Source organism: Xylocopa sonorina, chromosome 2 (genome assembly GCF_050948175.1).
Source record: "Xylocopa sonorina isolate GNS202 chromosome 2, iyXylSono1_principal, whole genome shotgun sequence".
Classification (NCBI taxonomy): domain Eukaryota; kingdom Metazoa; phylum Arthropoda; class Insecta; order Hymenoptera; family Apidae; genus Xylocopa; species Xylocopa sonorina.
This window is the reverse complement of record NC_135194.1, coordinates 14,826,053-14,841,838: the sequence shown is the minus strand read 5'-3', so window position 1 is coordinate 14,841,838 and position 15,786 is coordinate 14,826,053. Positions and strand designations below refer to the sequence as shown.

Genomic DNA, 15,786 nt, shown 5'->3' with positions numbered 1-15,786 from the left:
AAAACCCAGTGGAATATTCTCGGAGCGTCCCGCTTCTCGAGCGCTCAATTACTCGGTAAACAGAACACAATGGCGGATAATTCGACGTCAAAGAAAATTCTGAAAGGACACGCGCGAGACATACAGAGAAATATGTAACTACGTTTGAACCAGAGCAATTTCACGAGCGAACCGCGCGTCGCCGTGCGCGGCTTCTTTGTGCACTGCTGATGGCACTTCCGGTCGCCAGTGTATCGCACACACGCGTCGCTGCAACGGGTAAGCTTCGAGACTTGGCGACGACACTCGACTCTTTCTCGTCGATAATTTCTTCTACCCCCAGCAATTTCGCCGTTATCGTTAATCCCGTGGGCACGATCCACGTCGAGGTTGGACAACCCCTGTGCGCTGGATCGATGGATTAATAGTGGCGGCATTAGCTCGCGTCCCGAGTGTCTTTCATCAAAATTAAACACCCTCATCGACGCGCGACCTGTTACTCTGCTCGTACGCGATATTATTGCGGCTGGATCGTGTCCTTCGCCCGCTATAAAAGACGAAAGGAACGGTATCTTTTATTCATCGACCTCGCGCTGATGGGAAACGCGAGCGAGTCGCCTTTTTTAATGCGCCTCGTCCTTGCGTCCGAGTCGAGCTTGTTAGATCGTGTACGGAATACGTTTCCATAATCTGCTTGGTTTTAAGGGTGGGTAGAATTATTGGAAAACGTCCGATACGCATCGTGCCGTGTGTTCTTTTTAACGACTGCTCGCGAGTTTAATCAGCGAGCGTACACACGAACGTCTGTGGATCCGTTTATCTTTACGGCACGATACTCCACCGTTTCCGACCAATTATCTCTCCGCCTGGAAACGTTTAACCTCGATTATTCGACGCATCGATTAACCGGCGAAAGCTGTTGCGATTTCGTTGGAAAATGTTTCTGTCCCGCACGAAAACAAAAGATACGATCCAAGGTTCTACACCACTTAAGCATGCATAATTAATTCCGTTGCTTATCCACGAGAAAAGTAGTTACCGTAATTTGTAAACATCGATAATTGCCATAAAAGAAGGTGGCTTGATCGCGCGATACAGTACGTACGTGGTGTGTCGATATCGAAATCACGTAACGTCAATTAGCGTCGACTCTGGTTCGTCGCTGCCACAAAAATCTGGTACAGCGATCCGATTCGATGAGATTACAAAGGTGGACAGATCCATCCCGCAGAGGGGTTCGAGCAAGGGTGGACCCCTCGAAAAACGGAAGCGACACCGCGAGGGTGGCGGATGGCGGTGGTGGGCGTCGCGACAAATACGCGCGAACGTTGGCAAACAAAGCTAATAAGAGCGGCGTCGATACAACGTTTGACGTGTCGGTCGAGCATCCAGAAAATATTTACGACAAATATTTGCCGACAGAAACAATCGATTTCGATTAGAGAGGCCGGCCCGTCTATTTTCGTCCCGAAAACCGGCGCGTTGTAACACGCGCCGTGTATTTAAATATCGAATATTAATCAGCGAGCAGCCAGTCGACGCGGCAATAAATAGAGAACGTTGGCGTCACCCATACCGCCACCCCTCCGCTCCTCCTATCTCTCCTATTAAATATTCATATGACGTACGCAACAATACGATCCTCTGTTTCCTTCTAGCTCGTAAGGCTGGCCGAATGGCGCGCGCGTGAGCGTTGTTTCAATAAACGAGAATCAATTCCTTCGTTTGATTGGAGCAATTTCGCGGATTAACTCGATCGAGCTTTTACGACACGTGGTACCGCGCGGATAATTGATTCTGATTTTCGCCGTGATTTTTGCCCAAGGGAGCGGCGTTGTTTTTATTCGTTCAAATTAATTGGACGCTCCGGGAGGCAAAGGGAGGCGGCATCCGTGTCCGTAAAATATTCGCGTACACACGCGCCTGGAATTTACTCGTTTCGAACGGTTCCAAGTGATCAATCGTTTGGGAAGAGAGAAGGGAAACGTTGCGCGGCGATTTTCGCAAAGAATCTCCTCCGAGTCGGTCTCGTCCAAAAACCATTAAAAACTCCAACCGAGAGAGGGAATAGAGGGGTAGGAAAAAATCCGCCAGTTCGCTCTTTAATCACGGTACGACTCGCTCCGCATCATAATGCGAGTAACAGCTTCGCCCACTTCTCATCGCGAGCGCAGGATTAAAATCGATCTCTCGACGGCTGGTAATTACCGTGAAAAACATCAAAGAGCAGCTTTTTCGGTCGTTAAAGAGAAACGAGCGAGACAGAGGGAACGAGAAATGAAAAAAACGAGGGAGACAAAGCGAAGAAGAGGGTAACTAAAGGAAAAATAAAGGGGAGGGGGTTGGAAAAAATAGAGGGAACGTCTGATCGAAGGTTACAGGGTTACCCGGAGCGCGTTCGAGTGTTTCTTTCGAGCCCCGGAAAAAATGGAATGGGGAAACAAAGCAGAAACGGTCAGAATGGAATTACTCTGTCCGAGTTTCGAGTTTCACGCCGGTCCCCCGGCTCGACGATTGAACAAACTCGAAAAACGAGGAGAGCCTCGTTTAATAACCCGTGGACGAGCTCGAAACTTGGTCGCGACCGACTCGTCCTTTCAATCTTTTCCCTTCTCTCTCTCTGCTCGATTCCAACCGTCGCATCGTGTACCCTTCCCGATGAAAATAGTGTAAATACCTCTGGAACGGAAGTATCCTGTTGTCTGCAGAGTTTGAACTTGTTCCTCAAGGCCCTCATCTTCTATGGTGTTTCACGTTTCACTTTCCTGCTGACGAGTCAGAGCTAATTTGACGCACGACTCTTTGTTTAAGCGATGGCTACTTTCTGCGATTAACACGCTTTCTCGCAAATGTTTCCAAACGGAGTTGGTTAGTCGCGTTCGCAAAAAGGCGAATGCGCGCGAACGTCCGTGGACCTAACGATTATCAGTAAGCCTGATTACTCTCTATACGATTCTATCACCGTTCCATCGCCATTGCCATCTCACGAGCATCTCGTTACAGTGGAATCGAACGGGAAACGTTATTGACGGCATCTAACGCGGACTCGGGCAGAAACAGGTCCCCTAATCGAGCCACCGTCACGAATCACACGAAGAGGAACGCGCGAACGCGTATTTCCCCGTCCCAACCCTAAACCAGCCACCGTTCGCCGTGAAACTGGGCATTAAGTTCGAGCGCTAATTACGTTCAGTATAATGGAACGATCGCGTGATTAAGGGCTCACCCTTACGGCTGCCCTCGGATAACATCGAGAATGGTGGGAGGAAAAAGAGTGCGGTGTTCACTCGCCGGGATTATCTACGCGAATAATATCGAGATGGGCCGGTAATTGGTTACTTAATCACTGTCACGTAGCTACGCAACGTGACGCACGCTCGCTCGAATAACTACGTGCAATTTCCCTAAACACTCTGTCGAGCACGAGTTGATAACCTTCGAAAGTTCGTTCGGATGAGGAGAGAGATGATACTACGCTAGATTAGTATTCCCACGCAGTTAGAACAATTAACAATGGTGGCGTACCTTCTCACTTTCCGCAAGCACAGCAGCGTTACGAGCCAACACTCTCCGCCGAGGGGTTGCGAATTCGAATGGGACGCGAAAATTAGATCGCCACGGAGCGTTCGAGAGCGATGGGAATCGGCGATGAAAAGGAAAAAAAAAAGGTGAAAAGCCAAAGTGACCTTCTTTTGTAATCCAATCTACTAACCCTACGTCGATCGTTATTACGATAATGCAATTATTACGCCCCCGCTCGGCTATCGCGGTCAAGCGCAAAGCGTACGAGAGGACAGTTTCGACGATAGAAAACAGACGCGCGATACGCGACGTGCAATTTCCCAGCTGTTATGGAACCTATTTAAAACAAGAATTACTGCCACTGTCGACGAGCCACGCATCGTCGAACGAGACACTTTCGCCACGCACTTTCGATCACTGTTCGCTAACAAGAATCGCGCGACACCGATCTGTTCGCCAAATTTCACCGTGCTCGATTAATATTCGAGGCTCGTCGATCGTTTAACGGATAACTGTATCGTTTTTCCCAATTCGACACGATCGACACCGTGACAAGAAGCGACCAGCCAGCCGCGATGTCCACTGATGGACACGGGCCACTCGAACACGACTGCACCCGATTCCGCCGGCAATTCGAGCGACACTGGCCGCAACAGTTGGGATCGTAACGTGCCGTCCAAGAACGATGACTAGGTAGGGGCGACGGAAATCCACGAATTTCCAAACAAAGAAGGCCTACGTGTACTTCGCCACCTTCGATTGTCGCGTTCGAGCATCGTCGAGGTCGTCGACTGTTATGATAAGGATTTGCACGATCCTTTCCTTTCCTTTGCCCTAGCGATAGATTCACGATCGACAGTGTTGGTATTTTAGCAAGCAATTTTTCTACTTCCATGTCGATTAAGAAAAATGTTCCATGCGAATGATTCGATTGGTAAACATTCGCGAAATTTTGCAACTCTCCCAACGGAAGACGTGTCCAGCCCACGCGAAATAACCACGTTACGAACTAGGACACCTGTCGATCGAACGGCTCGCCGAGGAAAAGAGGTTCGGCACCAGGGACAAAGCGAACTCAATTTCGAGGCAGTTCGCCGCGAGTTGTTGCCGAGGACAGAACGGAGGCCAATGATTAAACGTTAAACACCGGTTTATCCTGACAGAGGGTGCGCGGCTATAGATCGTTTAACGGGCTGGCGCACCTTAACACTCGGCATCTCGAATCGAAACTTGCGTGCAACTAGTTAGTCGTAGTTCCGCTCTGCGACACGTCGCCGGCGAATTTCCGTTGTTAATCGAGAAACTCGCGACCTCGCGTCCCAGCCACTAATTACTGGCCTTTCGTTGGAGCCATTTTACGCTCTCGCCACCTACGCGATCAGCTCTTCGACGAACAGGTTTTTCGCGCGGAACCTTGTTCGATTCGCGAGGGGGATGACGAACGACAGGCCTTTAATGTGACGAACTTACCTTTAATTTGCGCCTTGCGTTGAACTTCTTCAAACAATCCACAGTTTCTTGTCTGTGGACGACGGACGCGACACGTTCGCGTTGCTGTAACATGAGAGAAAAAGAATGGTAAATTAGAGCGCGTCGTTCTCGACTAAATAACGGAACGAAGGGGGTGGGTTTACTTACGCAGATCCATGCGTGCTTCAATGCATCGCTGGCGGTGATCCTTCTGCTTGGATTCACCGTCAGCATCTGATTGATTAGGTTCTTGGCTTCCATCGTGACGGTGTCCCATTCCGGGCTCGGGTACTGTGTCAACAAACGAGACGAACCATCATTACCACCGTCTTAGCCGCTTTTATTGTTCGTTACTCTGTTCTCCGAAATTGAACTCGAAATTATTGAAACGCGAACGTTCCGAGCTAGCGGAAATTCGAGCGACTCGGTTAATCCGAGCCGCGTTTCTCGTCTCGACGCGGAGAACAATTTACCCGTTGGGATAAAAAATTCAGAAAGCAATCAAGAAGAGCCGGTGGTCCCAAGCGCGATCGATCGACCATGGCGAAGAAACCCTTTTGGATCCGTACGTGGAGGACGACGCGATCTGTTTTCGCGAAGGTTTCGCGCGAACGAGAGAGTCGATCGATCGAACCTGGCAAGATTCTGGCGATGAATCGAGCTGAAAGTAGCACAAACGACTGGGTTCTTACGTCGTACGTCCCGGCCTTGATCTGCGCGTACAGCCGATGTTGATCCTCGTCCCAGAACGGCGGATAACCGACCAGGAGGATGTAAAGAATGACACCGCACGCCCAGATGTCGACTGGCTTGCCGTACGGCTCTTTCTTGAGGACTTCCGGGCTGAGGTAACCGGGCGTCCCGGCGAAACCTTTTCACGGATCGTTTCGAGTCACTCTCGAGGTAGATAGGTTCAGTCGCGACACAGAACGGAGCATACGGCATCGTTTCGCGCTTTCAAACCTCCAACCCCCACTACCTGAACAGTTTTTAATAATCGAGAGGGAACAGAACCGAAAACGTCCACGATCGCAACAATTCTCCGCGAATCCAGAAGAATGCCGGATGCTCCTATCTCACCGCGAAGCAAACAGATAGAATACGAGACGAGGAAGCATTGTCGTGGAAACGAATCGGTGGTAATTTCGCGAAGATCGAAGCTAGTTTTGCCTTCGTCTATAGTCAAACTCGAGCACAGATCGATCGTTGCCCAGGACATTGGTATCGTCGAGTGTAACAAAACGAGCAGAATTCGTTCGAGGACATTAAACGGTCATATTCCACGTTTAAGCAAAGGGATAGTGTTTAAGATCGGAAAACTTCCTCCATAGAGAGTCAAATCGGTGGTAATTTCGCGAGGACTCGAGAAGATCGATGCTAATCTCGATATTTTCCTCTCGTGAAGGCTATCGGATTTTGGAGAACGGAAGTGGTGAACGCTGTTACAAAGATTTCTCTACTGGCACTGCTTCCATGCAAGCCAGCACCCTTGTCTTATCATAGTATTATACATCGTGAAGATCATTAGAATAATCAAGTAGAACGAGTCAAGTATAATACAGACAAATCGAGTATTCCAATGAAACTCAATCGCGAGCAATACTTAACTTTAAACTATATGACATCCACGTTTGACGGTATATTTTCGAGCAGCCAACAAGCGTGCGAATTTCGTGCAGCTTTTGGAAAATTTCGGAGCGGCGCGAAAACAATTTTCACGGCACAATAACGCGGAGGACCCAATCTGTTTTGGGAGTCCAGCAGGAGGAGAAAAAACAACATTCAATCTCCGGGACGATGCAGGGGGAATCTGAGGGGGCGCTCGCGCGAGACCGGAATGGTTCTTTGACCGCAAACACAATACGAAAAATCTCCGAAGCGGCCGGGAATCCATTTTGCCTGCGAATACGCGGAAACTTTTCCAATAGCACGCCGGGAACTTCCGTGGACTGGGAGGGACGTTCCTCCGCGCGTGAAAACGAACGGGAACAGCCGGTCGGGACCGTTTCGACGTGACACGCCGTATATAAACGCAGCCCCTGCCATCGTGTGTTGCGCGACGCGCGTTTAACGAGAAAAGGGGTGAATAAGGCGAGGCAAGGGTGGAGAACGAGAACGAAAATGTCCGCTACGAGTCAGTTTCTCTTTGCTATGGAGGAAGGAAAGGTTACGATCGACGGGGGTTGTTTCGTTTCGATGACGAATGGAATATTTCGATTCGTCGATTCGATCCGTGCACGAGCTACGAGGACTTGAGTCGGGGTAGGATGTTTTTGGTTTTGAACGAATGAAAAATAGGTACACCTACCGAACCATGCCTGCGAATCGCCCTGCACCTCGATCGCCAATCCGAAGTCCGCTAATTTCACAACCGCGCCCTTCTCCTTACTCGCGAGGAGTAAATTTTCGGGCTGCAACAGGAAGCAGACTCGTCGACATTCCTGTTCACCCGTTCGCGCAAACCGTAGCCGTTGTCCTGCATTTTTACGCGGCCATGCTGTAGGTTGATCCACCAACAGGAGATATATACGTGCATGCTTGACACAGATTCTGCGGGTCTACCTTCTACGCTGCGCAGCTTTTCACGCATTTCCTTTCTCTCCTACCCTACCACCCCCAAAACCACGATCCCTTTCGCCGTCTTTCGGCTCCCATCGAGTGCCACACTCGCATTTCTTAGTTTTTTCCCCCCACACATTTTTGAATCCCCTTGTCGAATCAATCTCCTCTATTGTTCGCGTTTCTCTGCTCGCGAGATTCGTCGACAAACGCGCGTACTAGACAAATTTTATATAGGAATATCTATAGTTTTTACCTACGCGTTTCTCTTTTTCTTATTTTACCAAGAAACGTCCATCGGCTATCGTGCCCTAAACGTTAGATCTGAAACTGATCGGTTAAAAGAAACAGAACGGTCTCCAGTTCACGGTGGTACCGGACCCTCTGAAGCATGGCGCTAGGTTCTCGTCCCTCTACGTACCTTCAGGTCCCTGTGCACAACTCCATTTTGATGGCAGTGCTGAACGCTTTCCAGGATTTGTTGGATACAGTGGGACGCGTCCGCTTCGCTGTAGAACTCGCGCGCAACGATGTCCTCGAACAGTTCGCCGCCGGTCACTCTGGAGATCAGAGAAAGCTCCAAGTTACGCGCGAACCTTGGCTCTCGAACGAGCGATCTTCCGGCTGGTTAATCAGGTTTAGAAAACGAGAACGTTCGAAATAAGAAATCCGGAAAGTTGTCGCGAATTATTGTCGCAGAGCTGTTAATATTCACCGAACGTGCAATTAAGAAAGTTCCGGCGAATTCCAATTGGACCCGACATCGACCTAGGGCGAGGCAATTAGATGACGTGTCGCGATACTCCTCGCCGCGGAACATCGATACCTCGCGTCCACGCGAGCTCATTAATACGCAAATCAGAGCCGTTCGTATAGTCAGCCGGTGACTGGTACAAATGAACAATTACCGTGAAAAGTCACGAGGACGGTGGAGTAAGAGTAGGAACGACGAAGGGGTTGAACGAGTTCTCGTCTTCTGAACGTGAGATTACGTATTCTCTGATAAAAGACATCGAACCGTTAATTAACAGTTAAAGATTCGTCGATCTAAGTTCTCGGTCTACTCACAAGTCGAAAACGAGGTAATGGTAGTTCTCCTCTTGTATGCTGTCGTGCAATCTCACTGTAACAGACGGAAAAATCCCAGCAACGATTAGTCTGTGGCATAAGAAACTTATGAAAAATTATGAAAAAGCTTCGTCTAGCAAAAAGTGTCCGAAACGAGACTCTGGACGAGGGTGAAACGCGGAAATAGGTTGTGCAAACGGTGGGATATCAGGGCTGCGAGCGAGATCGATATACGCGCGTGCACGCGCGAGTATCATTTGCATCCGCGGCTGTTTGCTCGATCACGACGTTCATTAGGGTCAACGAAGAGACATTCCTCGCGATACGAATCAATGGTCCACGTCGAATCGGGCTTAATTAATGTCAAGTGAGTACCCGGGTATCTAATCCGTACTGAAAACCGACGCGTCTAATCGTGGCGTCGAGGCTATCATCCGAGACCCTCGATCGTCGATTCAAAGTGATCGGTCGTTCGCTCGGGAAATTTACAAATTTACAAATTTATTACATCCAACTTTTCACCCCCTCCCTCTCTCTCTCTCTCTCATCTCGTTCGCTTATCGAATTTCTAATCCGAGAATAACGTAATCGATAGGAAAGTGTCCCAGCTGGAGACGTCTGCGGAGAATCAGCGGCATAAAAATCGTCCTCGGTCGAATGATGGAGCGCCCTCGCGAAGACGCGTAGGGGTGGGGCCGTCGACCCGACACCGTGCACAAGTCGGTGGCGGAATTTAATGAAAATGGAAGAGATATCCACCGGAACGAGACACCCGTACAGACGGCCAGATATCCGTCGGCCTTCATCCCTTTCGAATGATCCTCGAGCCGATCGACGAGGATGGAAGCGAGGAGAGGGTGAGAAGAAGCCTATCTTCCTCCGCTCTTTGATACCCTTGACCGATCCAATAAGGATCGAGAGGGAGCCGAAGATCAGAGGCTAGAACAGCCATTATTATGGGAATTTTTATCGACGAGACCGGAGGGTCTACCAGGAGGCACGTTTCGGATCCGGGTAATTTTTCTTACCCGGCTGTGAACCATCGCACGTCGTTCGACGCGATCAACGTTTCCGAAGTCTGAGCGAGGGGGCACAGAGAGGGATGATTTCGGGGAATTGGCAGCGACGGAATTTTTCCCGGTGAAATTGTTAATTAATGTTTATCGCGTGGAGATAAGACAGGGGGTGGACGCTTGAATGGGAGTAATTTAGAGTTTATCGCGGAAGCGAAGGAGTAATGGAATTCATCGAGAATTTCTAAAGGGGAAATTTCAGAAATTTGCGCCGGTATTATTATTTAACACTTTCCTGGGGGAATAAGAGAGCTTAATAGGAATGTGTAAAGGTTTAATCTAGAAATGGAAGTTATTTCGCTTGGAATTCATTGAAGATTTCTTTTTTACGGACGATATAAGGTAAGAAATTGCCGACGGTGGTGTTATTTGATCCTTTCACGGTGCAATAAAAGCGGGAAAGAGGGTGGATTGATGGGGCTAATTTGGAGTTTAATATGTGAATGGAAGTAACAAAATTCCCCGCTCAAGTTCCCGCTGGCAAGGAACAGAAAAATACGAGAACGGCGAGAAAAGGTCCTCCTTCGCCGACCACTTTATTAACAATCACCAGAACGAGTTACCACTTAACCTGCTAACAGTTTAAATAACCGCGCTCCAGCGCAACACTCTGCCGGGATTAAACGAAAGTCCCGCTGAAATTTCTTAAACGCGGCGTTAAGTAAACCCGTTTGCCGTCGAATAGAATCGAGATCTATGGATCCTGTGATACAGTACCGAAAACACGTGTAAAGCAATAAGTAACAATGCCGGTTAACGTCCATTCACCGATGGAACTTCAGCGATGGTAGTTAAACAGGAAAGTCGCTCGACAGCGTATTCGGATAACTTCGGGAACGGAAAGGAGCGTTAATCTTGGGGAACGGAAAGGAGAGACTAGAAACGAGAGAGAGAGAGAGAGAGAGAGAGAAAGAGAGTAACCAGCGTAAGTATCGATCCCAGAAGCCACACCTCGACGCAGCGCGTCGCGAGGCTACGCGTTCTCGCGATTTCGTCCCGCGGCTGAACTTTCCGCCGACCCAGGCGTCGCCTTTGGCATTAAACTGCCGCCGAAATGTCACGCGTACCCTCGCGTACTCCCTGATTTATCGCTTCCCCTGGAATCGTCCGCTGCCTACTACATTTTCTACGTTACGAGATTTCCAATCGCAAGTTGGATCAAACGGAATACTCCATGAGCGCGAGTTACCAGTTTCGATACGTCTCGAGAATGGAAGAGGCGAGGGGGTTGAAAAAAATATCAAGACATCCGGCAGCGTCTGGTTAGCGTTGCGTGGAAGAAAAATCGGTGGAATCGTGTTCGTCACGGTGGAAGGAAATGAAAGGGAAGGGAAGGGAAGGGAAGCGGGACGTGAATCGAGGTGACAGCGAGGGCAACGGGAACGACAAGGGGGTGGGTTGCCCGGAGAGAAATGGGGCGACGACGGAGACGGCCGGGCAGGGATCGATAGGTATCACTTGTTGACTGGAACGGACGTAAGCTGGTGCACGCCATGATGGAAACGGGAAGGAGAGGACGGTGGTAATTCATCGGTCACGTCCGAGCCCCGATGGATAGAGCCGTACGATGAATAAAAGAAACCGGCGGCGCTCCTTATGAATTATGGAGTCGACCCGGCCGATTTAACAAACCCCGCGGCTTTTGTCGGCGACGCGGTTTATATCGCCTCCTAATTCGTCCACGGCGACCCTTACAGCTGTTCCCATTGAACGGGGAGGGGGGCCCCGTCCGTCGCCCCGTCGACGATCAATCGGGCCAGCTTTCAGCGAGATTTTGTAGCGAATTTGTAACGGCGAACATCGGATACAGCAGCAGTTTCCGGCAACCGTAGCTGGAATTTTATGAATCACCTCGAATCAGAGGAGACGTCGAATCAAATACTACATAATTCAAACGTAAACCACCGATCGCAGGGCTTCCCACCGGCAGAGATCCACGGCGGCGGAATAAAAATCGAAACCAGCGGAGCAAGAAATCCGAATCCTAAAGTAAGACGAAGACTCTTTCGCGTGGTGTTCGAGGATTCGAGGAATCGGTCGTTCTATATTTTTGGAAGCCCTCCAAGCTCTGCGGATCGTTTCTACGAAGCGAGCTCGATCAGGCGAACTTCTCCGGATCCAGGAACGATCGTCGTTCGTGGCTGATTCTCGACTTGACGGAGGGCCTCGATCCGTCAAGGTGAGAAGGAAAATTGCCAGCGAGCAGAGATACGAAGGAGGCACGCGGACGTCGAGTATTGATCTACGCTACTTCCGGCCCGCTATCGGTCCTCTCGAGAGACTCGCGTTCACCAACGGCAGACGGGACGACGGCGATCGTGGGAACGCGAGAAAACTGCTGGAAAAGAGGAGAAGCTTTACTTTACCTTCCTTTCTTCCATCGTGCCTCGAGTTCGTCGCATTCGGTAGAGTTGTCGCAGTCTCGTTACGAAACTTTCAAAGGGAATATCTCGTGTGTTCGCGACTGGATTCGATGGAATTTTAGGGAATTGTTCGAAGCGATCGAAGCATCGGTGTAAGGGATGCATTTAGGTAATTGAATCGTTAGCTTTAGAGTGGTATTTACGAGTTCGGTAATGATATTGCAGGGATCCGTTTAAGTGTGTATCGATTAACCGCAATGCGACAATTCCGCGATAAATATTCAGCAGAAGCTGATCTAATGAATACTAATTACAATAAATGCGACGAGGGGATTGTGTGTCGCGCGAGTGTCGTTACTTTGCGTTTCACGCGCGACGTAAGTAGATTACACTTGTGTTTCCATTCGAATAAAGAGCTCTTTAATAAAAGGTTCGATACTCTTAAAAAATTATGCTCAACATCCATACTGTGAATCGTTTTTACACTGTTCAAACTTTACTCTCCACTGTGCTTCAACCGGTTCCCTATTCTCGATTAATTCCGCTACCGATTCTCCGGCAGGCAAAAGTGAAAAATTATAATCGAGGGATTATTTTCGAAAATGAAACGAAATGCTCAATTTCTCCATCGGTCCGGACAGAACGGCATTTCCCGCGAACAATGCCGCGTTAAAGCAAATGATCATCCCCTGAATAGGGGAGCCCTTTTCCGGCAACGCGACGCGAATAGTTTCGATCGTGGTTGTACGCGCGTGTATACACATACGAACACGCGTATGTCGACGACGGATTCCTAACGGGGACGATCAATGAAATTCGTTTACAAACGAATAAAAGACCGGCGTGATACCCGTTTGACCGTGTCACCGTGTACGTCGGGTCCCGTCCCCTTGGATATCGCTCCACCCTGCTCTGTCGTTCCTTCCGTCCGATCAATTAATAAAAACATTAATTGCTTCGACGTATCCCCCCGACGGACACCAGAGAAATGCCTACTATTCGTTTCAATTCCCTCCCGTTTTGGTACTACACGGTTCTCGCTCGTTTTTGCCCGCATTGTTTCCGATACGATTCCTCCGCGACCACCCTCTTCCATTCGCGCGCTCATTCTTGATCACCACCCCAATAAGGAGCCAGTAGATTCTTCTCAAACGAAGAAGGTAAGCTTTACTAATAAGCACGTTTAACGCGACATTTTCTAGGTCGATGATATCCGAGCGGTGCTTCGTTCCTTGTTTCTCTTCGCTCGATCCTCGTGTAGAGCAAACCTCGAGGTTGTATCGTCGAAACGACTCGGGTAATACCGTGGACGTCGATCCCAGAAAAATGCCGTCGCGCATCGAGCCTTACTTGGCACGTCGTGCTAAAAATTTTCCCCGCGGCGACGATAGCGATTGGCCTGGGTCCAGCAGTTGGGCGCGTATTCGTCGTAATACCTAGAGGAACCGGGCCGGTTCAAGGTTGGCATTGTGCTAATCGAGCCGCGCGCGTGCGCTTCCGCCAAATTCCGTTGCTAGACGGAACACCGTCGTCGAGAGGCTGAAACACGGTTCACCGTGCGGACGAAGATGACGAGTAACGATATCGATGAAACATTTGGGTCAATTCCGCGCGGTAATGTAAAATTCAGCGCGAGTATCGCAAAGATATTGGGGCGATAGAAAATAATGTCGCGTCGGTTTCCCATGTGCCTCCTTTCGTTCGGTAACCATCGTAAAATCGGATCGTTTAACGAACACTGGCTCGCGTACGACTAATTTCCCCGTAATATCGGGGTGTACGTGCGGCACGCGACCGGCAATGGTCAACAACGTAAACCAGAAGACTCGCATCGACTGCACCCAAGGGAGGGATCACGCTTCCCAGACAGCCAACTACCCTGAATTAATTGAAATCGTGGCTTAATGCTCCGCGTTACATAATAGTGACCTCCTAAACACGAGCGCAAACCCCATGGAATCTACCATCCACCCTAGTTCCTCCCTCATTTTCCTACCCCAGCGCAACTATAAAAGGAAGCGACAAAAAAATCTTCTCCAATGGATTCTCGTGAACTTGACCACCGAGAGCTCGAATCCGGTACCAGGCAGGCCTCGAGGATCAGCTCGTTCTCGCGTGAATAATTCCGCAGCGGGTGCAATTCGGTCGGATGATCATCGAAACGGCGGACGAGCGGGTTAACCGGGTGCAGTGCAAAGAGAAGGCTGCCGAAACGGTCGAAGCAACCTCGCACACGTCCTGCTCCCTCGTACAGACGAAAGCGTTTGCGAAGCCTGTACAGGTGGTTCCAAACGTTCCACCCGGAGTAATTATCCCCGTAATGGACGAGTCGCACAGCTAATTAGCCGGAGGACCAACGACCACTGAATGACATCCGAGCGATTCGGGACGTCGACGCTCGTCGTTTTTCTCGCCGTTCCTCCACTTCCGCTAGGGGGATGATTCTCTCTTTTTCATGCATCGAGCAATCGATCCGTTCGTAGGAAGAAATCAGTGACGGTTTTCTTCTATCGTGCATTCCTTGCGATCAAAGGGTTAACCACCCCATCATTTTTTGCCAGATTCTTTCGAATTTCTGTCTGGTCCCTTGGCAACGTGAAACATTATTTCTCCTCGTTTATAACCATTGTACCAGTTCCTCTTTCTCTCTGAGTCGCGGCCCTAATTGGATTCCGCGAAGGAGCGCCTCGAATCGGTTTGTGTCATCCTCGTTACCCGATTCCTCCGAGCCACGATCTTTCCCCACTCGAGATTTAAACCGTCCCTTTTCTCTCTGTCTCTTTCTCTCTCGAGGCTCGTGTCCCCGAGGTTTTTACATCCGCGGGAGTCGAGGAGGATCTCGAGTACGGTGCCCGTACGGCTCCCGCGCGCACTCATTATATCCAGGCTTCCTTGACAAATTAACGCCAAGCCGGGGAACCGTTCGAGAGACGGTGGCTGTTGAAGTTCCACGAGGGCGCCGATTTTTGCGCCTCGCTAGACAATCCTCTTCGTCCTCTCTCCAACGTTGAAGATTTCACGCTGGCGAAAGAGCGATCGCGACTTTCGGACGTTCGATTGGGAAACGTTCATCAATCGCGTGATTATTTGACTAGTATCAGAGAAGTGTGGAGAAGCGGACAAGTGGAGAGACTCGAGAGGCATCGACTTTGAAAATTGCTGAGAAAATCGATCGTACAATTTCAGAGACGGAATAAAAAGCTACGCGAGCGACGTCTGAACTTAGGCCTTACTGCCTCGGTCCTTCGAATCATTCTCTGCAGGCGTTACCGATTAACCTTTTACGGACATGAAGCTTCGAATCAATACACCCCATTATCCTAACCTTTTACAACCCTCGTTAAACCGGAGTCGTTGAGACCGCTCTTCCGATGGTCTACCCAACCACCACCTGACGCTCTCACAGTCTCCATTGTCTAATTTCGTAATAAGCCGAAGCAATTTCGGGTAGCAGGAACGAAGAGCGAAAGAATCGCTGCCTCGAAAGTCTCCGAGGCAGTGTGCATTAATTGCGTCGATTGTTCCCTGTTATAGAAGTGCTCGTCGCTGGTACGTATGCAAAAATGTAGCTCAGCCAGCACGAAAGCAGGCGTGCACATGTCAGATTTATGGCAGCCATAAACGAACCTGGCCTGACGGAACTTTCGTACTTGTATTTCCACGACCAAGTTCCGCGGTTGGCACGCGTGTACGTGGCGGACCGGTATAGTTAACCAGGGGCGCGAAGGCGTAAACCGAGAATATACGATCGC

The 15,786-nt window shown here is 49.7% G+C and overlaps 1 protein-coding gene across 36 annotated transcripts in view; it reads right to left on the bottom strand.

Moving 5' to 3' along the window:
- Camkii (Calcium/calmodulin-dependent protein kinase II) overlaps nucleotides 1-15,786 on the bottom strand; it is an 86,510-nt gene that overhangs the window by 32,507 nt on the left and 38,217 nt on the right. For all 36 annotated transcript variants that reach the window (XM_076910074.1, XM_076910075.1, XM_076910079.1 and 33 more), the window contains exons 4-9: nucleotides 8,599-8,653; nucleotides 7,952-8,090; nucleotides 7,280-7,382; nucleotides 5,664-5,842; nucleotides 5,140-5,262; nucleotides 4,972-5,055 (exon numbers count right to left, since the gene is read on the bottom strand). In XM_076910074.1, the coding sequence (XP_076766189.1) occupies nucleotides 4,972-5,055; nucleotides 5,140-5,262; nucleotides 5,664-5,842; nucleotides 7,280-7,382; nucleotides 7,952-8,090; nucleotides 8,599-8,653 (683 nt within the window). The remainder of the gene's footprint in view (nucleotides 1-4,971; nucleotides 5,056-5,139; nucleotides 5,263-5,663; nucleotides 5,843-7,279; nucleotides 7,383-7,951; nucleotides 8,091-8,598; nucleotides 8,654-15,786) is intronic.